The 27,686-nt window shown below is 38.8% G+C and overlaps 1 protein-coding gene across 2 annotated transcripts in view; it reads right to left on the minus strand.

Annotated features, from left to right (window-relative positions):
• Positions 1-7,676, minus strand: part of INTU (inturned planar cell polarity protein) — a 90,603-nt gene extending 82,927 nt beyond the window's left edge. Inside the window, exon 1 of one of the 2 annotated variants that reach the window (XM_031944083.1) lies at positions 7,400-7,676. In XM_031944083.1, the coding sequence (XP_031799943.1) occupies positions 7,400-7,611 (212 nt within the window). In that variant the 5' untranslated portion in view covers positions 7,612-7,676. The remainder of the gene's footprint in view (positions 1-7,399) is intronic. The other variant, XM_023505625.2, reaches the window with a different exon arrangement.
• Positions 7,677-27,686: the final 20,010 nt, after the last annotated feature.

Here is a 27,686-nt window from a genome sequence, read left to right on the forward strand (position 1 = left end):
CTGAGAACTGCTTAACCAACATATTTTTATCAAGCTAGCAGTTTTGTATAGCTATTTTTAACTTGTAGTTTTTTACCACTCATGCTTCTACTTTTTTCTTTTTACATAAAAAAGCCTTTTTCTTCTTAACCAGAGAGACTCAGCCTACTGGCTTTCTACACACAAAGACACACACACACACACACACACACACACACATACATCTTTCTAATAATTTGTGCCCTCTAACAGTTCTTCACTTTGTGGCACAGTTCCAAGAAACTTCCCTAATTGTAGATTTTATCCAAAGCTTTGTCCTAGGCCCACTTTTCTTTCATTGACTCCATCAGTTTCCCAGATTTTAATTAGTATGCAGATGACTCACGGATTCATATATCCATTTTAACCCATTTCATCAATTGCCTACAGGATATTTCCAAATGGATCTCCCATAAGTATCTCAAACTCAGTATGGACAATACAGAACTTCCGTGCTTTCCTTTTGCCAACTGCCTCTACTTCTGTGGGAAACACACCACTTTTCTAGGTTCTGAGACCTACAACTTCAGGGTTACTTCAACTTCTCATTTTCCCTCAGGCCAATCAGCTGCCAAATCTTGCCATCTCTCCCTTCCCAACACCTTTGACAATGGACCCCTGCTCTCTTCTCACATAGCCACTGTCTTAGTTCAGGAACTCAAATGACTCACACCTAGACAACTGCAATAATTTTCCTGCCTACAGTCTCTTCCCCCTCCAATCTATCCTTCACAGTTAGCAAATTTACTTAAATGGAAATCTCACCAAGATAGTCCCCTATTCAAAAAATTCTAGTAGTTCACCATTGCCTCTAATATAAAATATAAATTCCTGTTTGTTTTTAACCCCTGTAAAACTTGATCTCAATTTATTTTTCCAGCCTCATTATACACTATTTCCCTTAATTAATAATCCAAGCCCACTTGACTTCTTTGTATTATTTACATAGAACAGTCCATCTCTCATCTCCAGGCCTTTGTACTAGCTATCCCTGATGTCCTCATCTCCCATCTCCCAGTATGTCCCATTTTCTTTATAACAAAACCTTTCTTCATCTCCCTTCTACAACTGTCCTCCATTTTTACTTTATGTCTACATGGATTTATTTTTGCACATATTATAACTTTACATGTTGTCTTCTTTGATGGATTAGAACTGTTTCATTTTTTTTGTCTTTGTATCCCTTAGTACCTGGCCTAGTACTGACATGCAGCAGATACTTAATTGCTTGCTAATCAGTTGCCTGCCTAACATTCTCTTTTCTACTCATCTATTTACCTGCTGAGATCTCTCATTCAGGATTTTAAAATCCATGTATGTCCTTCAAATCACAAAATACTATGAACTACAAAACTTCTACCCATACCCTTCGCTTTGATGTTGACCACTTTCACTTCCTGGGTACTAGGTAGAACACTGCATGTGAAATCAGAAAAATCAAGTTTGAATCCTGTCTCAGATACATTACCTCTGTGGCCACAGGCAAGAGGCACAATCCTTTTCAGCTTTGGTTTCTTCATTTGTAAGATGGGACTACTTATAGCTGTTTCCTCAAAAGGTTGTCCTAAGGACCAAATATGATGCTTGTTTTGCAAAACTTAAAACATATAAACATCAGGATTTATTGTTACTGCTATTACACGCTGGGTTAGTTTGTTAGTCTATAATTCTAGAATGGATATTTAGTGATTTTGTCATCACATGCTTGTTTACCTATCAACTGCTCTGAGAACTGATCCCATTATCAAGACACTTAGTCCTCTGAACTTAATCCAGATGTCACTAAAGACACACTGACAACAAGAAGAAAGGCAATCTGAGCTCATCTTAAAAATAATTTAAAATTTTTTATGCTTGTCTCTAGGGAGTACCCAAAAGGGTATAAAGACAGTCTTGTGTTTTTAAACACAGGGGATGGGAAAACCAAAATGTCTGCTCTTCCACTTATTTTGCAAAATAGAAACAAAAACATGGCTTGATTTGAACCTGCAAGAAGTGGAAAAGTCCAATGATATTATCGAGAAGTTGTCATCCACATTTCATGTGCTTGATTAAAATGCAGAATAGCCTAGACTAGATAAGGCAGAAACAGAATTCATTAAAATGGTCATCCAATGCCTTGGCAAAATGAAAAAGCCTCAATTCCTAGAGGTGGAATTCCTTTGTTGAGAGGAACTGTTGGGAAAAAACCAGAAAGCAGTTGGGCAGAGATAAGGCCTGGCCACATACTTTTCACTTTTATCCAAACAAAGAGAAAGGAAATCAAAAAAGATAAAAAGACAGTTTGAGTACAGAAAATTGGAAATCATTTGCAAGATAAAAATCAAAGACTGAATTAAAATTGAAATGTTAGATGGGAGAAAATATGTTTATCAGTTAATACCACGAAAAGTCTAATGTCCAAAATAATGGGAATTCACAAAAATTTAGGATATCAAGAGCCATTCAAAGGAAATGCACAGTCAAAAAATGAGTTTCAAACTATAAACAACTTCGTGAGAACTTGTTCTAAATCACTGACAGGAACGCTGAAAGGAACAGCTAGAACAGAGTACCCTCATTGATGGGAAGAGAAATGCACAATTAAAACTCAGATTTCATGTTGTGTATCCTGCCAACTGGCAATGATGAAAAAAGATGGCAGCAGTCAATGATAGATAGACAATAATAAAAAAATCCAAGAGAAAAAAAGGCACTCTAAGAAATTCTATAGATGTACCTATTTCCTGGATTGCAGACAATTCTGGTGTCCTGAGAAATCTGGGCAAAGTATTAGAATTAGACTATTTTTGTCCAAAAAAGCTAGTAAGCCACAATGTAAGACCATTTGGTTGAGGTTGCAAATCACAGTAATCGGAATTTCTGGGTTTTAGTAACAGCTGGCACAATGATCCTATATAGATCACTGGCAAGTGCCCTGGCCTCCATAGGCCATAGACTCCTCATCATAAAATGAGAACTTTGGATAAGAGGAAGTGCTTTGTTGACCCTTGTTAGCTCTAACTCTATGATCTCTGATTTTAAAGGCATTAGAAGATGTGGAGCCAGAAACCATTATTACAAATTTCAATTATTAACACAATTAAAATGATTGTAAAATGGACTACTATAAAATTTCAAACAATATTCAAGGCAACACAATAAGCATTTAGTAAATGCCTTCCTTATGTAAGCACTCAGAATACAAAAGCTCCACGTGATTAGTGCATAAAAAAGCCACTAAAAATGTTTTAAACAGATCTTGTGATTTCACTGATAAAAGGATTCTATAAGGACACTCAAAGTTCCAATACAGATTTGCAATTTATTAAGTTAGAGAAATGTCTGGGATAGTTCTAGGATAAGGGACTTGGTCTAGGTCACAGTGGACCTATATGTTGGAGACAGCATTTGAATCCAGGCCTTTCTGATCCTGGGGCCACTGTACTAATATGAAACTTGCATGTCTATCTAGTTCCCATAGTACTTGAGGTTTACAAAGTGATTTACAAATAACTTTTCATTTGATCTTTACAACAACTCTGTAATATGTATACTATCATGATCCTCATTTTATGAATGAGGAAATTGAGACAAACAGGATTAAGTGGCTTGCTCAGGGTCACATACCTAATAAGTATCCAAGGCTGGATCTGAACTTAGATAGTCCTGATTCCAGACTCTACCCAGTATTCAGTGCACTGTTCCACCAGCTGCCTAATGATGATGGAATCTCCTGACCATGTAATCATCTGTGGCTGAAAAAGCCTTTCTGTGACTTAACATTAGTCCCTGATATGAAATATCTTCTTGCAATAACTTTGGTCACCCACAAAGGCTGTCATTTCAGTGCCTCAGTGTCACCCTCAAATGATTAATTCAGGAAGCAACCAAAGCACCAATGATCAGTTTATTACTACTTAAAATATAAGGAAGATTCTTAAACCACTTAAGACTAGACCAGCCTACAAAAGGTGCATGCAGTCAATGCAGGGCTTTAGAAGTATCTTTCTTCGTCAATTCATTCTTTAGTGCCCATTGATCCAACTTCAGTTCTGCACCACTCCTAAAATTCTCTGCCTTTGCTCTTATATGCACTTGACTGGGTCCCATGCTGACTGAGTCTGAGACAAATTCCTCTTAAATAGCTTTGGCTGGACCCTCACTGAAACAAGGAAATCCTTTTACCCGTTTTACAATTTTATGCCATTCTACTCATCAAAGCAGATCTTTTAATTTCTTTCTCCCAAACTCCCATGGTTCCCCTTTGAATACTCTCTTAGAGAACCTATTTTACTGAACAAATGGAGGCCATTCACATAAAGGAAACCTCCTCTCACTTCATCAAGATGTCTTTTGCCTCTATCTCCTTCCTATCCCACAGAATGAAGTGTTTCTCCCAGGCAAGGCAAACCACCCCCCTCTCTCTATATATGAGTGATCTCATCCCATCTTGTACTCTCCAGCAGATTATCCCCCCTATCATGTTCATTTTCACTAATCTTCAATCTTTCACTTGTCTATGGCTGCTTCCCCCAATTGCTTACAAACACACCCCAAACCCCCCCATCTTCAAAAAACCATCACTTGATTTATCCATTGCTGCAGCTGTCTCCTCCCTTCCATGGCTAAACTCCTTGAGAAGGCTGTCTACAATGGGGTCCCCACTTCCCTTCCCGTCACTCTCTTCTTAAGGCTCTACAGTTTGGCTTCCAACCTCATCATTCAACTGAAACTGCTCTCTTCAAAGTTATTAACAACTCTTAATTGTGAAATCCAATGGGCTTTTTTCAATCCTCCTCCTTCTTGACTTCCCTCTGACATGTCAATCACTCTTTTCTCTCCAGGTTTTCAAGTCATCCCTCTCCCTCTTGATTCTTCCTGTGACTACTTTTTTCTCAGCCTACTTTGTTAGTTCTTTATCCAGGTTATGTCCACTAACAGTAGGTGTCCCTTAAAGGATGTCCTGGGCCCTTTTTTCTTCTCCATACAGTATATACTATTTCCTTTGGTTATCCTATCAGTTCCCATGCATTCAATTATTTCTTTACTTATGATCCTCTGATCTACTTATTGAGCTATAACCTCTCTGCTGACCTCGAGTCTTACATTTCCAATTGCCTTTTGGATGTCTCAAACTGGAAGTCCTGTAGATAAATTAAACACATTCCTAATTGAGCTCATTATCCATCCACCACTCCTTTCCTGTTTCCAAATTTCTTTATTACTGATGACACCACCATCCTTCTAGACTCACAACCCAAGTGTCATCCTTAACTCCTGATTCTCTCATCCCCCATATTCAATCTATTGCCAAGACCTGTGGACTTTTCCTTTGTAAGATTTCTTGCCTTTGCCCACTTCTCTGGGCACTGCTCTGGTGCAGACCCTCACATCCTGGACAATCACAATAGCTAAGCATGGGTCTCTCTACCTCAAGTCTCTACCATCCTCCATTCAGTCATCAAAGTGATTTTTTCTGAAGTATAGGTCTGATCATGTCAGCCCTTTGCTTAATAAACTCTACTAGCTCCCTATGGCTTCCAGGATCAAATATAAAATTCTCTCTGTTTGGCCCTTCATAATCTGGCCCCTTCTATCACTCCAGTCTTATGTCTTATACCACCTTATATATTCATAATCTAATGACACTGGCATCCTTGCTATTCCTGGAATAAGACTACTTCAGAAACAGAATTAAATTTCAGAGTTGGCAGAAACTTCAGCTATAATCTAATCCAATGCACTCAGGAGGGGAATCCCCATCCCTTACAAGGGGCCATCCAGCAGCTGCTTGGAGACATCCACACAAGGGGAGCCCACTACTTTGCTAGGCAGTCCATTCCCCTCTAATTTTTAGGAAGCTTTCTCTGACATCAGGACTGAATTGGCCTCTATGGAACATCATCCCTTGCTCATAGTACTGCCCTCTGGGACCCAAATAAGTGTGTCTAATTCCTTCACAACAGGGCAGTCCTTCAAATAATTGAAAACAGCTACCATGCCCTCTCTAGTATTCTCTTCAACAGGCTGACTCTTTCCAGTTCCCTCAATTCACATTAAGGCCCACAGGCCCTTCCTCTTCCTGGTGGCTCTGTTCTGGACACACCTCAATTTATCAATGCCCTTCCTAAATCATGCCCCCAGCGATGAAGAGGAAGCTCTGACCAGGACAGAGTACAGTGGAACTATCACCTCCCCACTCCTGGAAGCTTTGCCCCATTTAACACAGCCCAAATTTGCATTTGATGCTTTGGATGACTCTACCCATTTATTGAGCATATACCATGGACCCCACCCCCAAATCTCTTTCAGAACAACTGTTGTCTCGATCCATCGCTTCCCTGTTTTGTATCTATGAAGTGATCTTTCCGTAGTTTTGAGCAAGATATCAAGATATCAAGTATATCAAGTTATCGAGCAAAGATATAGAAAATTAAGGATAGGGTGACAAGTTATGGAGACTGGGTTGTAGGGAGCTTCCCTGCTCAGTAGGGACTGCACTAGATTCTCTTAGGGATTCTTTCAAAAATGAGATTCTGAACTTCCTTTTTCTGTGAGTCTGCCTTTCAAAAAAAGCATTTTATTTTGTGCTCTTCCAAATTACTCATCATATAATGATGTTTGCAATGTTTTCCATAATAGCTTATTTTGCCCCCCTACAAGATTGTGAGTATCCTGAAGACCAGGAACCAATCTTATCTAAACTCTTCTTGCGCTCCTCGGGCACCTGCCATCCTGCTCTACACACTTTTGTTAAGTGAATCCGTAAATGTTGCAAATTACAGCAGACATTACACTGACATTGTACTTATGCCTGTGGCCCAGGATGCCTCCCACTGCATGGAGCTCCACCAGGGCGTGGACTTCAGTTCCAAGTCTTTGACCCCTGTGCTGGAAACTTTGTATCTTACTCAAAGCCCAGCAAGCACTAGGGAGCCGCAAACGCGCTCTGCAACACATGATTGACAGCAATCCCGGATTAAGAAATTGCTGACATTTAAGTCCTTGCCCAATTTAAGGAGTTCACTGGGGAGGGGGCGGCTGCGACCAGTCCACTCCGGAGAATCTGGAAGGAGGCACACAAAGTGGCAGGGGGGCTTGGGAGGTGCACGACCTCAGTGCGAATCCAGCCCGACCCTCTTGGTGTGCCCTTGGGGAGTTATGTTACTGCGGTCCTTCGTTGCTCAGACGGAAAACAGGCTGGACTGCTGCTGCCAGCTCCGAGCTCCCCCAGGGCCTCCGTGTCACCCTCTCCCAGACCACCCACAGCCGAGGGAGAACGAACAGCCACCCAAGAAGGACCAGGAAGCTCCCGCTCCCTCACTCCCCGCCCCCATCACGTGGTCCTACTTAGGGCGCTCAGTAGCTACACAGAAATGTCCCTCTTCGCGACTCTTACTCATTGTCGCTGCCGGAGAAATACGACGGGCTGCGGCTTCTGTTGTCGCCGCTCTCCCCGCTCTCGGCCGCCTCCTCCTCCTCCTTCGAGGCGGGGGCGTCACTCGGCCGGGCCGTGACCGCCACATCCGCCTCCGTCTTCCCTGCGGGTAGTGGAGGGGTCTGCCCGTGCAGCCTTTCCCGCCAGGCCCGGGAGGTGTTCTCGCCCGACATATCTGGGAACCGAGGCCAAGAATCGGGTCTGGGGGCGGGGCACTGAACCACGTGATCCCCGTCTGCTATTTTTATTGGCTGCTGTTGCGGTCACCTAGGAGACGGTGAAGCTTCTTGGCTCGGGAGAGAAAGAGGGGAAAAGAGGAAGGAGGGGAAGGGAAGGAAGGAAATAGAAGCCAAGGGAAGGAGGAAAAGAAGAAAGAAGGATGGCGAAGGGAGGAAAAGGGAGGGAACAAGAAGCGGAAGGGAGAAGATAAAAAGAGGGCAAAGGAGGAGAGGGGGAAAGGAGGAGAGGAAAGAGAAGTGATGAGAGAGCAGAGAAGAGAAATTAAGGAGGAAGAGGGGAAAGGAGGATGAGTGCAAAAAGAAAGAAGGGAGGGGGAAAGGGAAAGAGGAAAAAGGCCAGGGAAGGAAAAAGGTAGAGGGTAGAGAACAAAGGGGAGGGGAAAAAGGAGAGAGAAGAAAAGAGGGGAGGAAGGTGAAGGAGAAGAGATAAAAAGGGGGAAAGGGAGGTAGAGGAAGAGGAGGAGAAAAAGGGCGGAGAAAAGAATAGAGGAAGAAGGGAATGGATGATGTAATGCAATATGATGCGATTGAAGAGGCACAATTGGAAGTCTAGATTCATTTTCTGCCTGCCTGCTATTCACAACTTCTAAGACTGTGGGCAAATCTCTTTACCTGGCAGTGCCTCAGTTTCCTCATCTGTAAAATGAGGGGATTAGACTAGAAGGGGAAAAACAAAAAAGAGTAGTCCTTTCTGAAGAATCTCGTGGATGCTACTCATTTCTCCTGAGAAAGAATAGGACTTAGGCCAAATGATTAGCCTGTGTTGGCTTGAAAGTGCCCTCCAAGCTGCTGTCCCCCTGGATTCCTGAGCTGCAAAAAGTGGATGTAGAAAAGTGGGGAAAAACACTGGACAAATCCATCATCATCATCAAGGATAGTTACTCACATTTCTATAACACTTAATGATTTACAAAGTGCTAGCTCTCCTTACAACTATTTTGTGGCATAGAAGATCCATTTTCACACCCTGGGCTTGCCTTTTACATTCAGCAACTATTTACAAAGCACTTAACTGTGTACTATCCACTTTGCTAGATGATAGGGATATAAAGACACACAGAATAATAGTCTTCAGAGAAGTAACATGAACACACACATAAAATAGAAAACATATATACTAAGTAAATAGAAATTCTCAGGTTTTAGGTCCCCCTTTAGCTATTTGAGCACAGGCAGTCCACAGCCTAAGATCAGAGGATTTAGGCCTTAGGGGGGTGCTTATTAGTATGAATATTATGAAAAGGTTTCAATGTCTCCTGTGAGCACAGGCAGTTTATAGCCTAAGATCAAAGGATTAGGCCTTAGGAAGTGTTTGTTAGTATGGGTATTATGGAAAGGTTGCAATGTTTCCTGTGGAGATTGTTATGTTTTCAATGTTCTCTTGACATTTCTCTCCTAAACCCAAGAGTAGGATCATAGTGGGGTACCCTGCGGAGTCCCTCTCCCTTGATTGGCACTTTCATGAATCAAGCTCCTTAGAAGATGACTGACTGCTCCAGGTTCAAGATACATCTTAAAATTATAATTCACAATATCTCACCAAATGGGGTTTATGTTTCAATAATCAGAGGTTAAATTAAGATGAAACAAAGGCATTTACTGGAATAGTAAAGTAAGATTTTCAATAGAACATGTCTCCGAATTTGGGGCATGTTTTCCCACAAGTACACATTGTTATGTCCTAGGTAGAGTAAGCAAGTACATATGGCAAAAAGGAGCATACAGAAGGGGAATGCTTGTTAACTCTCTTGACACTGTGGGGTCCCTGTTATCTCTCTTGCTATCCCTGTCCTGCTTCCCCACTGAATGACTTGATCTGCTGGCCATGTGGCTTCAATGGTATGCATTGTTTCCAGCTTCTGGCTCAGCAGAAGTCCTTCCCTCAGACACTGCTGTGGTCTTTCAGAATACAAGCAAGAAGCTCTGCTCTGTTGGAGTCTCAGCTCTGAGGTCTGTCATCTCTTAATCTGTTGCTCCTGGGGCTTAGAAAGAGTGGAGTCCAGGAAAAGTTCCATTCTCAAGCTATATGTAAGCCCAGGTCTCCTGTGGCCATCTATGGAAAGATGACTTTGCCAATGGGAGAAAAAGGAAAGTAGGAGGAATAGAAAGAATTATCTCCCCCTCACCCCATATAATTGTGGTACACTGCAAGAAGTACAAGAGAGACCCCAAGACTGACTCCAGAAGAACTGATTGACTTTTCAATGGCCTCAAGGGTTGATTTCTCAGTTTTAAAAATCTCAGTCTCTCTTATTCACCCAAGTCAATGAATAGACAAAAGCAAATAATTAAAGTAAACTACAACCAGTACCAAGTCTGTTGTCTCTGATAAGATAGAAGCTTAGATTTTGAAGTGGACTGGGCTTCAAGGATAATCTGGCCCAATCCTTACAGATGTCCCAGAGAGGTTGTGACAAGATGACACAAGTAGTGACAATCACATAATTTGAACAAAGGTTTCTTGACTCCAAAGTCACTGGTCCTAGTGGAAGACTTTTTCACAGTGATTCTATTCAAAAGGGAATTTTTTCCCCCATCCTGAGTTCTTATGTTAATTAAATTAACTCTTACACATGAATATCTCCTCAGATTCAATAAACTCAAAGAATTTCTCTCCAGTGTCCTCTGTCATACAATAAAGTGACATTTATCACAAAACTTTACTGCATTCATCACATTCAAAGGATTCCTTTCCAGTGTGAAATAAGTGATACTCTCTTACTGAAAGTTCCCCACATTCATTAAACTCAAAGGGTTTTTCTATGGAGTGAACGATGTATATTAAGTTTACCTCTCCACCTAAAGGCCTCATTCACTTGCACTTAAATCCTCAGCCTCATTTTCTGATTTTTTCACATGCAAATGACTATTTAAAGGCTAATATCCTATAATTTCGTAAAGCAGTTGTGGGGATTATTTTGATGGGGAACTGATAAATTAACAGGGTCATATATTTAGAACTACTTTAGTGTTCTCATGAATAATCCCCCAATTTTATAGAGGAGGAAATTGATGTAGAGAGGCTAGGACACAAAAATATTAAGTAGTAGAGCTGGAATTCAAATGCAGGTCTTTTGCCTTCTTATTTAAATCTCTTTCCTCACAATTTCATAAGATTATTGTGAGAACCAAATAAAAAAATTAAAATGAGCTATTTTATTCATTTATTTTTCAGTTGTGCATGACTTTTCATGATCCCTATTGGAATTTTCTTGGCAAAAATACCAGAATGATTTGCCATTACCTGGTCTAGCTCATTTGACAGATGAGGAAACTGAAGCAAATACAGTTAAGTGACTTGCCCAGGTTCACACAGTGAGTGAGGCTGGATTTGACCTCAAGTCCAGGCCTGGCACTCTATCCACTGTTACCTAGCTATCCAGAGTGTTTTATATTAAATTTAAAACTTAAATAGTTAACTATTTGATGATAATGATGATGATGATTACTTAATATTTTGTTTTGTATGCATGTATGCATCCAGTACAGTTAAATAGCTTACAAGCTTAGTTGGTAACAGACAATTCTACCTGCAGACATATGTGCAGGTACTTGTAAAGGTCAGTCCAGTTTAATGTGTACTTTTCTTCTAAGAAAGATACTTTAAAACTGTTTGCTAATGATAAATGTGGAAATATGTTTAGAAGAATTGCACATGTTTAACCTATATTGGATTACTTGCTGTCTAGGGGAGGGGAATGTGAGGAAGAAGGGAGAAAAATTTGGAACACAAGGTTTTACAAGTTTGAATGTTGAAAATTATCTTTGCATGTATTTGGAAAAATAACAAGCAATTATTTTTTAAAATTCTAAAAAAAAAAACCCAACAAAAACAAAAACTGTTTGCTGAGAGCAGACTGATTTTTCCCAGAAGAAATTTAATGTCATAATATATAAAATAGAGAGGAAATAATCTTTTACTTCCCCAGTCAATCAGGCACCTACTTTATGTCAAGTACTGTGCTAGTTATTGGGGACAGAAACACAAATGAATAATAATAGCTAATATTTATACAGTGCTTATTATGTGAGACACACTATGCTAAGTGATTTACAACCTTGGGAATTGTTACTGCTATTATTAATGGAGGAGTTACGAACAGTGGTTTGGGATCAGGAAAGACCTCAATGCAGGAAGAGTTGACTTTTAAAGAAAACTAATTCTAAGAGTCAGAGATGAGGAAAGAGTGCACCCAGGTAAGATAGGGTGGCTTGGGTGAAATCCCATTGACAGGAATGTCATATGAGGGAGAATTTGTAAAGCTGAGTGGCTAGTTTGTAGTTATGTGTTATCAGACTTGTGAAGGGATTTAATGCCTAACAATGGAGTCTGCATTTGATTCTTGAAACAAATATATGTAGCTTCTTGTCCTCCAAGTCCTGGAGATTTTAGCCTTTTCTTTTGGCTAGTCTTCCTGACTTAAGGGCTGGATCTTTTCAATAAGAGAATACCGTTACTTATCTTGACTTATCATGACTATCTGCTATTTTCATCTCTAGGCAGGGCCCTACCTGGGCAATGGTCATTTGTCCAATAATTACCAAATAAATTTTGGGGTTCAGAGTGCTCTAATTTTTTTTAAATTCTAAGGTTTTCCTCCCATTTTTTGCAAATAAGTTTAGAAAGAACTGGTAGAAAGACAATCTGTGCTCTGAAAGTAAGTTTATTATCTCTGCTAGCCTTTACATATGCTTTGCCCTATTTTTCATTAAACCTAATCCTTTCCCAGGTGAGAACACTATCCCAGGAACCAACCTTGAACTTTAACAGACCCAGGGCATTAATGTTCAATCTACTGCTACAGCTTCCTGGTGGACTAAGTACAAGGACAGGAAGAAAACCCAGGAGCTCCTATCCCAAGCGTTTTACTGTCAGACCAGCATGGCCAATACAGAGGCAACAAAAATGCTCTTGACTACATCAGTGCTGTGTTTTTGCTGGTTATTCTTTCCGTGCTCTAATTACCTTTTTTATTTTTTTGATAACCTGTGAGTCTATTTCATCCCAACTTGGTCTTGAAGGACAGATGGGCCTAAATCAAGGCCTGTCCTATAACACGTCCTTGATCTCATACCCTCTTGTATCCTCCATGTTCTGGCTCTATAATCATCCCTTCCCCCTTATAGATTTTTATTCAGTCTTTCCTTTTCTACTGGCTCCTTTCTATCTACTTAAAAACCTGTCCTTTTCATTCTCTGCCTTCCTTCTTTCCTTTCCTTTTGTTATCCATCACTCATGTTCATGCTTTTTTAGCCATTTGTTTACTCATTCCCAGTTCTAAAAAGACTTGCCCTTTTCCTTTCTGAGACCATTAAACCACTGTTTCATCTTTCTTGTCCCCTTTTTTGAAAAACTTGTCTATACCCACGACTCTGCTTATTAACTCTTCACAATCTTCTCAATCCTTTGTAACCTGATTTTAGCTCTCATTCATTGTCTTACTGAAATTGACCTCGAAGATATTATATTATAAGTATAAAAATGGAGGATAGCTTAAGAGACCTGGACTAAGGGGTTGCTGAACACATCAGTGACTCAGGTGGTTGGCTTCTGGCATAGGTGAGGAAACTGACTTCCATTCTTTAAAGATCAACTCATAAAGGATTATTACTCCCCTAAGTCTTCCCTAATTATTTCTGGTCAATAACAATCTTCCCCAAATAGTTGTCTGCACATAGCACTGTGTTTTACAGTTCTTTTTAAGTGTTCTGAAATGCAATACTAAATATATAATCTCTGTATTTGTATTTTATCCTTCTGCTAACCTTGTAAATTCCATAAGGACAGAGTCTATTTAATTTATAAACTTTTTATTTCCCACAGTAATCTATATAAAATAGATGCTTAATAAATATTTGGTGAATGAATGCATGAAGGAGCATAAAGTACAAAAGAAGGGATGAAGAGGTAAAACAGAATTCTGTATTGGTCCACTGCTAAACTCTGGTTTGATGTTAGTCTTTGATGACTTGGAAGATCCTTCATAGTTATTGTCATAGTTAGCTGAAGTACCTGTAGATTATTACTAGGAAGCTAATGTCTTTTCTTTTATTCATTCTTTCCCACTCTCATTTCCTATCTCTTTCTCTTCTTTCCTGTCCTCTTTTTCATTTTTCTTTTCATTAATCTATCTATTCATTCATCCTCATATTTATTTACTTAGCTTTTTAACCATTTGTTCATTCATTCACTCATTAACCAATAATCCATTCATTCATTTATTAAATCAGTTCTCTTCCAATGCTTCCTGGTGGTATTAAGGTGTCCTTGGATGCACAAAAAAGGATGTCAGTTTTGGCTCTATCAAGCTGGAAGGACTTCAAGCATGAGCTTATTTTTGGACTTTATGTCTCTTGTTTCCAAAAGCACTGCCAACAAAAAAGATAAAAGACTGAGGATAGAAGATCTCACTTCTTGCAAGTTTGGAGGGCAAGAGAAATTTTGTAGTCATTTACAGAGAATGTACAATGTTTGTAATTTTTCCATGGCTTATAGCGTAGAGAGCCTTGGCTTCGAAGATTAGGTAAACAGGAGTTTTCTTCCCCTCTCCAGTTTATCAGGAGGGTTTAAGTGTTCCTTTAACAATGGAGGGACGGCTTCAAGGTAATAAAAGAGAGAAAAGGGATCTTAAGATATTGGGGTTACAATATAACAAGAAATAAAAAAGAAGAAAAGATATTGAACAGAGGAAATTATATCATGGATAGGGAGCACTTTTGATACAGGAGAATTCTGGGTACTCTGAAAAAAATAAAGTTGCTTATGTTCCAAGGAAGGAAGATCTGAACCCCAGAGGAGAGGAGAGGAGAGGAGAGGAATAGTGTTGGTTGCTGTCTGCCAATTGTCAATCTACTATTCATATTAGAGAGATCTGCTGTCTTTCTAGTTTATGAATCCAGGTAAGCTGGAGAAACTTTTACACTACGCACTTCTGGGGATTCACTTGGGCTCAAATGACATGTCAAAAAGATCTCTGCATAGTTCTTGATGTCATCCATAGGAATATGGCTGAAAAAATTACATGAGAATGTAATAGGATATTATTATACTATAAGAAATGATAAAGACAATTAAGGAGAAACCTCAGAAGACTTGCAGGATGAAGTGAGCAGAATCAGGACAACAAAGTATATTATAACATCACCACTATAAGAGACAAACATCTTTGGAAGACATAAGAACTTTGACTGATGTAGTGGGATCAACCGTGATTTTAGAATATAAATGATGAAACATACCATCTATCTCCAGACAGAGAAATTATTGATGCAAGATGAAAAGTAAGCCATATGTTTTTGGACATGGCAAATGAGGGAATTCATTTTGCTAGACTGTGTATATATTTTTTTTAAAAGATTGTGTTTTTTTCATTTTTTATCATCTGGGGAGAGGGAATTTGGAAGGGAGAGAAAATACATACTTGTTAATTGGGAAAAAAAAATTGGTCAAAAGGGCCCTGAATTTGGAATCAGAGGCCTGAGTTCAAATCAAATTTCTGACATTCCCTGTTTGTCTGAATTTGGTTGTGTTTCTTAAAGATAGTGGCAGTGTCTCCTTCACATTATCATTAGAAGCAAAGACATTTTTGGTTACCTTCCTGTGAATGTTCTCTCACTTATCAACATCTTTCTGAAATATGTGACAGTGGACAAGTAACCTAAACTGTCTGGGTCTCAATTTCCACAGCTATAAAATAAGGGGGCTGAAAAAGAAAGCCATAACTATATACTACAACAATTATAACCCATTATAACTAAGTAATTCAAGACTTCCTTTGTAACATCAAATGTTTTAATCATTTCTTCCTCTGCTAAAAGAATCTTTGGGGGAAATTTTTAAAAAATTACAAATTTAATAAAGATACATAACAAAAATATTCCCGTTAGTATATCATTTTCATATTTTCCTTAAGGCAAGGAATAACACATGGAAAAATTTCTCATACAACTTAGTCCTTTATATCAGATATTTCCATCTATTATGTCAGATTTCCTGGAGTTTAAGTACAGGTTAACTATTTCCACTGACTAGTTTGTTAAGTGATGGAATAGGCCTTATTTGACCTCCTAATATAAATACATCATGAAAGGAAAAAAAACTGATAAGAAATTGATTATTCTGTTTTTAATTTTTTTATGATAATACTTCCTACTATATATGTAATGTTTGAACTAACTATATCTTAATATTTATAAGTCCTTAAAAGAAGTAAAATATATTTAAATACTTCAAATAAATAATACATTTTTTCTTTTGTTTTTCTTCAAAGATCATTCACTTCTGTATAATTAGTAAGTAGAAAAAGGCCTAAAAGATTTATACTGAGCAAGGCTCATCTTCCATTTTCCACTATGTAAGAAGTATCTGCCTTATCTTCAGAGGCCCAGTGATGTGCTGAGTGGAACTGAATGAAACATAAGTTCCTTACTTCCATGGATTACAATCTAAATTAGGCAAACAATACAATTCTGACATAAAATACACTAGATAAAATAATTAAATATTTACTATCTTTAGCAAGTCCAAAGAATCCTTCTCCCATGGTAAGAGAAACCAGCAATAAGTGAGACTTGGATCCACAGAGGTAATTTTCATTTTATAATTTTAAAAAGGGATATAAAACACATATTATAGGTTCATCAGGAACTAATATGACCTTAGATATTTGCTAGCTATGTGATTCTGGACAAGTCACTTAATCTTCTTTGCCTCAGTTTCTTCTTCAATAAAATGAGCTGGAGAAGGAGATAGCAAACACTCCAGTATCCTTGTCAAGAAAACCCCAAATGTGATCATGAAGAGTTGAATATGATTGAAAAACAACTGAACAAATGTGTATCAGTATAGCCGGTATTATTTTTAAAAAGGATTGGGGTCTTATCCCATGGAATTTAAAAGAAAAATCAGGATTAAGAAGAACAAATATAGCAATCATTTCCTTGGCACTCTTCCAGTTTGCAGAATGACCTTACTATGTAATCATCTACTTAAAAAAAGGTCTGGAATGAATGCCTCACTTATTTAGCAGTTTTAACTATCTGAAATATAGCAGACAGCCTAGAATTATGCAAAAGGCCTTTGAATAGCCAAAAATATGGACAGGACAACAAAGCTAAAATATGATATTCAGATCAGATCTCCTCAGGTCCTCATTCAGGCAGAATCTAATTTACTCTTAAATACACAGTCCTAAAAATCTTCCTTATCTTCTTAACCAGTCCATAATCATTTAGAAGCAGCAAATTAGAAAGAGAAAACTCTTTTAAAAATCTCTTTCAAAAGAGATTATTTATATGCAAATATATATAGTTTTTACATTTCCTAAATTTTTCCCTGTATCATTATAACAAAACCGTTTTTGCTTATTATTAGCTAATACTTTTTGTTAACTAATTAGGTAAATTGCCTAATTTCTCTAACCTTAGTTTCCTCATCTATGAAATAGGGGTAATGATTTTTAATTCACAAAATTTCCCCATACACATAAAGTGGAGAAATGACCAATAATGCAATAATGTGCTATATTTAGCCTGCTTATTTGATACATTTTTCTAATTTCAAGAAGCTAGCAAGCCTGCTTCTAGATATTGATGGAAGTTTCTTAGAAAGGCTTTGGAGTAGGTATCAACATTTTGTAACTGATTCCATTTTGCTAATCATACAGTGAATGGAAACCTCTTTTATTGACTATAGTTGAAGAAGCGAGATTAATCTGTAAAGTTCAGGAGAACAAAGTGTTCAAGAACCTGGGGAATCCAGGTAAGTGAGTTTAGTCTTGCGTTTTTCAGCCAGTGCAGCAGCCATGCCCTAAGGAGCATCTTCCAGGTATAGTCCAGTAGTAGTTGTGAATCATCTTGTAATCATACTGCATTTGGAAGTGAACTTGGTGGGATCAAAGCTAAAGAGAAACTGAGCTCACACTTACTTTAGGATTTTAGGGGTAAATATTTATACTTCTGATCTTGCTATATCTTCAAAGTTATTCCTTCATAAAGGCAGACTGATTTTTAACTGATAGAATTAGTTAATTAATTGAATGGAAATGAGATACTAGTCACTAATGGCTAATAATGGTGGGAAAGTATCTGGAAAGATGGCTTGAGCCAAAGGTATTAGATTACCCCCTCTCCCCAATATCTCTAGCTCCTCAGCACAGTCCCTGGTTTATTTATTATAGACACTTAATAAATGCTTATTAACTAAGTATAATGAAAATCCTGGATCAAAAGAAAAAAAATTACACTTTTCCCCATATTTTCCAAGAATGAAAATTTTCCCCAAAGCTTAACAACTTTTTTTTAAAGTATGAAAGCCTTACGTGGGGTAGGGAGGTGAGCTTCAGTTTTCTGGAAAATATACTTTTGTAAATGACCAAATTCTCAAATGATGCCCCCTAAATGTGGGATTACATGCATTTCAGTTGGTATACATTTATTATTTGGGCCAACAAAGGAAATCTTGCAGGGGGGGGCCTTTTCTGCAAGTCTGCTCACATTGGATTCAGAGAGCACCTTTCTTTTCCTGGACTTTGAACACTGCAGGAGCAGCTCAGGAATTATTTTTGCACAAACTTTCCCTATTAGGAAGTTCTGAGGACTAACATTTGTATGATAGCCTTAAAGACAAAAGCACATAGAGTTTTAAAACAGCAACAGAAAAGATTAATTATTGTTATGGCAGGTTATTAAACAAACCCTCCATCCTTGACTCTCCCCTCTCTTTCATTCCCAACCTCTAACCAGTTGCTAAATCTTCTGCCTCTAAATTTATTTTATCCATTTGCCCTCATTCTATTTACATGAGCGCCATCCTCCTTCAGGTCCTCATTATCCTTTACCAGTTAAAAACTCTTAATTAGTCACCCAACCTTCAGTTTCTTGTCTCTTAAGTTGCTGATGAATTCATTTTTCCAAAGGCCCATTGGTCTAATTGTGATCATACTTGACTCAAGACAATTGTAGAGACTTTTTATTACTTCTAGGAAAAAAGACAAATTCACTGATGTGACACTTAACCCAAAGAACAAAGCTAAGGACAGATTTTTTTGATCTGACTTCACAGTTTGGACCCTGTCTGTCTAGCTATCCTTAATTCACTTTACTTCTTTTTACCCATTCTATGTTCAGAACAGGTTTCTTGAACTTAATCTGCTATCTCTAGTCTTTTCACATTCATACAAATCATTCCTATGTTGTTTTAAAAATTCAAGAGTTTCTGGGTAATTAGTCATTTTATTAACAATGCTAGCATTTTATTAATAAAATAGCTCACTGGTGCTCTTGAATGCTAAAGATCCCTCATGGATCCTATTCAATACTTACATACTCTTGGAATGGTGGGGATTCCTAAGGGTGGCAATTTTGGATTGGTTAACTATAAGAGAATGAATATTATGAGAAGTGGGCTCATTCTAATGAAAGTCCTGGAGATCCATGACTTGGGTTATCCAAAAGAAATATCAATTTTCATATCACCATTTGACAAAAGGGAGAGTCCACCTTTTCCCAGACCTGAGTAAACACAATGAACAGTAACCCATCCATTCACGTAAACTTAGAAATTATTTTTTACTATCTTTGATTTAAATCTGAGTAAGTCTTTGCCCAAGATTTCCCATACTGGTTGGTTTCTGGATGAGGAAGTAGAAAAGAGGAAAAAACCTTGGTCCTGATTCAATACTTAGTTATTAAATATAAGAGAGACATAATCATTTTTTTCCTTCCTGTGTCTGGGGTGAGCTTCCTTTTCATATTTATCATACATTATCAGCTCAGCCTTTCCTAACCACACCGCGATTGCCCTTCTAACCTGAAAGTTCTCTTTCTCTTCTCAAATATTCCTAGAGCATTTTTCTTGGATTTTCCCATTTGCCTCCATAACTCACAGATCTTATTGATATACCTTCCCATCCATAAAATGTGAGCTTCCTGAGGACAGGGTCATATTTTTATCTATCATCAGCATCTAGCATTAGAATGTAAATAGGGAAAAGGGATGGATTTAGGATTTCATTGATAAAGAGGACTTTTACTTGGGGAAATGCCTTTTTAGCAACCTCTGCAACTCATGTTTTTAGAAAATTGTCTAGAAAACTGGGAGATTTAGTGACTTATCCAGAATGATACAGAGATGCACTTGAATCCAGGTTTCTCAGCTTTCAGAATAGTTCTCTACCCACTATGCCGTGGTACTCACAGAGTAGGAACTTTTAACAAATATTGGTTGAATTTGAATTTGACTTTAATAAGTAGCTGGTGAATACTGAGTAGTAGATGGTATATAGAGTATTGCCTTTGAAGGCAAATGCAATTAATCTGGACCTCAGATACTTATTAGCTGTGTGAACCTAGACAAGTCACCTAATCTCTTAGTCTCATTTACGAAATATACTTATCCTTTCCACATGTTAGGGGTTAGCAGTGTGGTGTTTATGCAGTTTGGAAAATCCATCCCTTTGTATCAGAGAAGTCTGATTTTTTATTTTTTAATGGGGTCTTTATAGCATTGAAAGATAAAATATGTTGGTATTATACAAAAGCAAACATACTTTTTATACATTTCTGAGTTTCTAAATTTTTTTTTTCTGTGTTGTCTACTGACCTTTGTGTCTTGTCTGCAGTTTCCACAAAATTCCCATTTAATTTCTTATATTGACCTGATATATTATGCCTCTTTGTGGAAGGGATAATTGTATTCATTTGTAAAATGGGGAAAATAGCACCTCCTTCCCAGAGTTGCTGTGAGAATCAAATGAGGTTCATTTACAGTATTTTGTAAACCTTAAGGAGCTTTATAAATGCTAGTTAATATTGGCAATTTTTATTATGCATGCTGAGGGGAAAAGAATGAAAAATAATACAGACATTGTGCAAAAAGTATGTGTCAAAAAAGGCATGAGATCTTGGTAAAGGAGGAGTCTCCTCTGGTCAGAAGAATCGGGAAAAGACCTCAGGAAGATGAAAGCATCCAACCTTGAAGGAAGGGAAAGATTTCAACAGGAAGATTCCTCAAGAGTCTTTTCAAAGTGAAACAGGATATCTCATGAAGAGTGCTTGGGACTGTTCTTCCTGGCTTTGGGGACTATTTTGGGACTCACCCTTTCGGCATGATGGAAAAGTCTTGAATGATCTCATTCTTCCTCCGTATCACTCCAGGGAGGCTGGACCAGTTAAAAGGAGAGAGAGTTTTTGGCTTACTTTTTTGCCTTAACTGTCTTTCTCTCGTGGTTCTGGGTTCAATGAGTAGGGATGACTTGTGTAGAAGGAAATCTACATTAGAAAAGTCAGCCAGTGACAAGAAAAGGAGCCAAAATCAAGCCTGATCATGATAGGTCAGCCTGGATTGCAGGGAAGCAGAGGCAGACAATCTAGCACCAAGCCGTTTTACTGCAAAATGCTGCATGTTAACACAGTTTTAAGGATCATCTTCCAAATGAGTAAACCTGAAGTTATCGCTGTCATTTGGTCTGTCTTCCAATCAAATACAACCTTATGGATTTTTTGTATTTTAGCATTTCTCTTGTGTGGAGAAAATAAATAACTGTCCTATACCTAATTACATTGAATACATTTCTACTCTCCTTTTTTGGAGAAACCTTGCTTTATAAATAATTTGTTTTATATTTAAGATGTATTGGACTATCTGCCATCTAGGGGAAGAAGGGAGGAAGGAGGGGAAAAGTTGGAACAGAAGGTTTTGCAAGGGTCAATGTTGGAAAAATTACCCATGCATATGTTACGTAAATAAAAATATATAATAATAATAAAAATAAATAGTTTGTTTTCAGTGGTATCAGGGCAAGGGATTTAACAAGCTGAAGCATGTGAATAAAGAGAGTCTAGTCTTCCTTTCCTTAAAGTTCCTGTGGGATTGAATCTAGTATGCAACTGGTGCCTGGATCCAGAACAGAAGGGCTCCTTGTGGAAAGGGTATGGCTCGTGCCCCAGCCTTCTTGGTCCAGCAGTGGTTTCTTCATTATTAGGTAGGATAATACCCACAAGTAAGCAGAAGACGGAAAACAGAAAACAAAGAAAGAAAAAGTAGTTTATGGTTCAATTTGATTGTAAAACAAGATGAGTAGCATGAAAAGGAAAGAGCAAACTGGAGCATCTTGGATGCCAGAATAAGGAGTCTGTGTTTTATATCACAGGAAATGGAGAACCATTCAAGATGTGATCAGACTTGGTATTAGGAAGATTACTTTTAAAAAGGAGACAAAAAGATTATTTTGGAAGCAAGACATTCACTTGGAGATGTCCATCAGGCGGTTGGAGAGGAAGGACTGGAGTCCCAGAGAGAGATTAGGGCTGGAGAAAAGATTTGGAAGTCATCTCCCCTCGGTGACTGCAGATTTTTTAAGATTAGGACTTTCTCTTTCTCTCTCTTTTCTCTCATTCTCTCTCTCCGTTTCTCTGTCTCTCAATTTTCCCCAGTCTCTTTATCTTTCTTACTTTCCCAATTTGCTAGTACAGTGAATATATAATAGACATTTAATAAATTCTTTATCCATCTATCTGCAAAAATGTAAGGCCACAAAAAGGAATGACGTGTACAGAGAAGGGAAGAAAAACTAGGACAGATCCTTAGGTGGTTGTGTCCAGGGTGACCCCATGGATCATACAATCCATGGGGTTTTCTTGGCAAACATACTGAAGTGGTTTACCATTTCCTTCTCCTTCTCCAGTGGATTAAAGCCAGCAGGGATTAAGTGACTTGTTCAAGCTCACACACTAAGTATCTGAGGTTGAATTTGAATTTAGAGCTTTTTGACTTAGTGCATTTTTCACTGAGCCACTTAGCTGCCAGAGCTAAAGTGATTTGGCCAATCACACAGCTAATAAGTATCTGAGACCAAATTTGAACATTGATCTTCCTGGCTCCAGGCTTAGAGCTCTATTCATTGAGCCACCTAACTGGTGGGAACTCATGAATGGTGTGGAATTAGTGGGGAAGAGAAAATGGATGATGAAATTGCAAAGGAAAAAGGAGTGATAATACAGGAAAGAAGATTTGAAATAGCCATTATGGAGACTGAGATGGAGACTCAATTAGAGATTAATAAAAGGACTGCAGGCAATAGTGAGACCCTATTTGAGATTAGAGAACAAGAATTCTTAGGAATGACTTTATTTTAAAAAATAAAGAGCAAGATCCTATTTTTAAAGTGGCATTTTAATCTTGAACTTGCCACGAAGGAAAGTGTTAACTACAGGAGTGCAAAGAGAAAAGGCAAAAAGACAAGGAGCTCCCAATTTAGTGTGTGTGTGGGGAGAGACATCATGGAAATACCTGTACACAAACAAGATGCACACAAAGTAGAAGCCATTCTGTTGCAACAGCAACAATAGCAGTGGAGAGATTGAGACAGGAACTAAGAAAAGCCTCTTAAAGAAGGTGGGACATGAGCTATTTTGAAGGAAGTAATGAGTAGAATTGAAACCTTATTTTTGAAGTTTTGGATATTTATTTATTTATTAAAGCTTTTTATTTTCAAAACATATGCAAGGATAATTTTTCAACATTGACTGTTGCATAACCTTGTATTCCAAATTTTCCTCTCTTTCCTCCCACCCCCTCCCCTAGATGGCAAGCAGTCTAATATATGTTAAACATGCTAAAATATATTGGACACTTACTTATAAAGATCTGGTTGTGCACCAGAACAAATATTTATTCTGTGATTTTTCTTTTGTTTCAATTCATGTATAGCATGTAAGGCAATATATGTATGTATATATATTTTTACAAAATAGAGAAAATGAGGTTCCAATTAAAGATCTCCTAAGGTCACATAATTAGTAAAGGAAAGGTTGAGACTTCTAATCTCAATATGTGGGTTTCTATTACAATATGCTACAAATCTTTAATAAAATTCTTCTCTCTCAATAACTTTTCCCCAATATTTAAAAGAATCCTTTCAAAGTCTTGAGAAATCCTAATGCAATTTGCTTAGTCATCTAAGTTAAGATGATGAGATATTAAAGACTATCTCAAATTAAAATAGGTACGCAAACAGGACTGAATTTTCCCAATTTCTTTCTCAATAATAAATGCCCAGGAAATAGACCAACATTTTTCCAAAGCATTTTAGTTGAGTTTTCTGCTTTGCCATTGTTATGTTAAAAGAGACATATTTTTGAAGTTAAAACTTCATGCAGAAAAGAGCTTGCAACTTTGGTTCAATTATGGTTTGGCTCAACTAGTTTTCTACAAAGTTCAGCAACTTACTGCTTTGCATTTTGAAATCTATACTAACAAAATATACAAGTAATTAAAAAAATAAATACCCAGAAGTTTTAGACTTGGAAATTAAGAGATAAAATAAAATAGGATTTTATTCTATTTTCTAATGCCTGTCATTTCCCTTTGCTTGAGGCTGTTGGTCTTTTTTAATGCAGTTGCCAAAAACTCTGTGGAGGACTGATGAGGGCCTTTTCAAAGAGAAACATAACAAAATGTTGGAAAAGTTATATAAAAAAATAGACTCTCAAGAAAATGGGTTTGTTTAGATTAGCTGATGGGCCTTCTAATCTTAAAAAAAAAAATTCAAGATTTTTCTTTGTAAAGTTATTGGTTCGGTAAATGGCAGAGAAATCTGAAGAGATGTCATTTACCACGTCCCCAATTTTCAAAAACAAGGGAAGAAACTACACGAAATGTGTTCAAATTTATTCTCCTCTCCCCCCAAATCCCCATAGTACGAGAGCATTGGTTTTTTAAATGTAATGGTAACAAGAGAACTTATTACTCCCAGTCTCTTCAACAAAATACATTTTAGTTTCTCAGGTTCCAAGGGACCCTTTAGCATCTGAGAGCATTTATTTATAACTCAGATAAAGAAGGTTTGCAAGCCTGATACTGGGCAGATTTGCTCCAGAAATATTCTGCTGCCTTATGATGGCATTGAAATCACTATTACAGCCTAAATTTGCTACTGGTGTTAAAGCCCACTCCCTTCTATCTCATGGCTTTAGTAGGAGGTATTCTTTGGATAAAACCCTCTCTATGCTAATCATCAGAGTGGATGCTTCTGGCGATTGACGCTTATTCCATGAAGAATTTTTGTTAAGAAGTGTGTGTGTGTGTGTGTGTGTGTGTGTGTGTGTGTGAATAGCGAATATTGAAATTAACACAGCTCTTACTTTACAGAGTATGTTTTGCTCCGAATTTGTGTCAAATGTTTTTCAATGTTCACATCCATACTGTAAGAGGGGGTCCTTCTGAATAAAGGCCAAGGAAATTCCAGAGCCCCCTTCTGTGGCTCATCTGACAGCATTTTATAGGGCACAGCAGGCCCCCTTCTTTGGAAGAAAACTGCCAAATTGCATGTTTCACAGGGATGCTGGAAAGAGAGAGACTGTTTCTGTTTTGCACACTATCTTTCAGTCACACATCTAGGGCAAGGGGACTCTGTTCTTTCCGTGTGTTTTTGCACAAAGACTTAAAAAGGGTCACTTGAAATATTTACAGATGAGAGGATTCCCATAAACTTCTCAAAAGACCCTTTGGGCACATACTCTCTCTCTCTACAAACTACTCAACCACTCAGGACAGACCCCCAAGGGAGCTCCTGCCTCCTCCTCCGCCAGATAGCAACGCTTCTTAGCTCTAAAGAGCCCAGCGGGAGGACTTCGGGGTTAGACTCTCTCATTGGGTTCCAAGATGAAGAAGCAGGCTCTGTTCAGCCCAGTTCTATGGCGCTACATTCTTTATTCACCAGGAGACGTTCCCTGATTCCTGGCAACTCCAGGTCCCTAAATTTGCTCTTAGCAGGGATGGGCAAACGCCCTAGTGCAGCTAACACTGAGACACCAGGCTCGCCCCAGGGGCCTGTAAATTTGTGCTCTCTTCCCATTTAATGAACTTCTAAATGTGGTTCTTTGAAGGTAGATTAAGAGCAAGTGTAAATAATTTTTTAAAAAGCTACTTTATTGACTCGCTACCACAATCCTTTTTTTGTGTGTGTGTGGGGGGATTGAGGGGATTTGCTTTTCTTTCTGAAGGGAAATTAAAGTGAGTGGGCAGCTTCCTTCTAGATTGCTGAATTATCAAGATGAGTGTTGGGAAGCAGGGGTTACACTCTTTGCTGGGGTCTTTTCTCAGGAGAGGGTGTAGCGAAGGCAGAACCTAGAGTCCCCATCCGGTACGCAGAACCAGGAATACGGGGGCCAACCAGTTTCGCGTCTACGTCCCCTGCGGGTTGCGTAGAGGGGACCACTCCATCCCCCTACACCTCCTTCCCAGCGCTCCCCGACACTAACCTGTGCATCAGGACGCTCTGCACTGAGTCCAGGTCCTCCAGGTTGCGTGGAGCAGGTTTGGGGATGATACTGGACCTCCCTATTTGGAACATAATGCCGACAGGGCGAAGGAGGAACAGCCCAGGGCGGCTGGCCCTTTTTCTCTACAAACTTTTCTCAGGAGAGGAAAAAGAATGAGGAAAGGGGGCGGCAGAGTCGGCCCCAGCTTTCTCAGTCTTCCTTGCCCCCCGGGGTGCTGCGGGGAAGGGGCGCTTTAGAACCGGCTCCCAGGTCCTTTCCCCGCGCTGGCTTTTCCCGAGGGAGCGCTGCCCACTCTCCTAATCGGCCCGCGGCAAAACTTGCGAGTGGGTGAGTGGTAAGAGGGGCTGCAGGTGGAAGCGGTGGCGGCGTTACATCACTCCGTGGGCGAGCTGGCCCCCGCGGCTCCCAGGGCCTCGGCTATGTTTGCCCGGGGCGCTGCGGTCCGCTGCGCCAAGGGGCATCGCCCGCTGCCTGGCAGCCCCGGGGCCGCGGGTGGTGGGTGGCCCTTTTCCGCCGCCTAGTGCAAGGTCCATCTCCCAACACCATCTCTTTGCCAAGGGGGAGGAGGCTGCCTGCCTAGGACCCGAGAGCCCGAGTTCCAGCTCCGTGCCAGGGAAGGTGCCTCTCACCTGAGGGCTTCAGGATGTAGGGGTCCCCAAACTACGGCCGTGGGCCAGATGCGGCAGCTGAGGACGTTTATGCCTCTCACCCAGGGCTATGAAGTTTCTTAAAGGCCCACAAAACAAAGTTTTTGTTTTTACTATAGTCCGGCCCTCCAGCAGTCTGAGGGACAGTGAACTGGCCCCTTATTTAAAAAGTCTGAGGACCCCTAAATAGGATAAAGAGAAAGTACCCAATGAGATGTGCCGTACCAACAAAGAACTCACTCTGCGGGACTCTTCTGCGCCTCTGTTTCCTTTTTTGTAAAATGAAGAGAGTGCAAATGAACCTATGGGAAGGCTCTTTTTATGGATGTTAAAAGAAAATAAAAAGAAATGCAGGGGAAAGTAGATGAGAACTTTTCTAAAGAACCTTACAGTTTTTTTTTTTTTTTAAGGGAGTTCTGATAGGAGTTCAAGACCTGTTTGTGTCTCAGAATCTTAAAGTCCCAACTTGCAGTAAAACTCAGTTTAAACACCCACCTCCTTCTTATTAAGACTTTTTCTGCTCTTACTGCTTCCTCCACAACCTTGTTTTTACTTTGTATATGGAAATTTCAAGAGAAACCCCAAAATGAAGATAACAAATAGCAAGACAGCTGAAGATATAAGATTATTTTAGATTATTTGGACCTGATTTGGATAACTGACTCCTAAGCATGATGGGATTTCTGTCACATTTAAAAAAAAAATCAATGTTTTTTTCAAAAGGGGGAATAATTGATATCTTTTCAAAGTGCCCTAAATCAGGCTTTTTTGGAAAAGTAATGTGGTACAGTGGAAAATATACTGATTGATTCTTCTTTTTTTTTCCATGTTTTTTTTTTTTTTTTAAATTATAGCTTTTTATTTACAAGTTATATGCATGGGTAATTTTTCAGCATTGATAATTGCAAAACCTTTTGTTCCAACTTTTCCCCTCCTTCCCCCCACCCCTTCCTCCAGATGGGAGGTTGATCAATACATGTTAAATATGTTAAAGTATAAATTAAATACAATATATGTATACAATACTGATTGATTCTTGCCTCAGAGGATCTGGATTCAAAAATTTCCCACATATTACTT

Source organism: Sarcophilus harrisii, chromosome 6 (genome assembly GCF_902635505.1).
Source record: "Sarcophilus harrisii chromosome 6, mSarHar1.11, whole genome shotgun sequence".
Taxonomy (NCBI): Eukaryota; Metazoa; Chordata; class Mammalia; order Dasyuromorphia; family Dasyuridae; genus Sarcophilus; species Sarcophilus harrisii.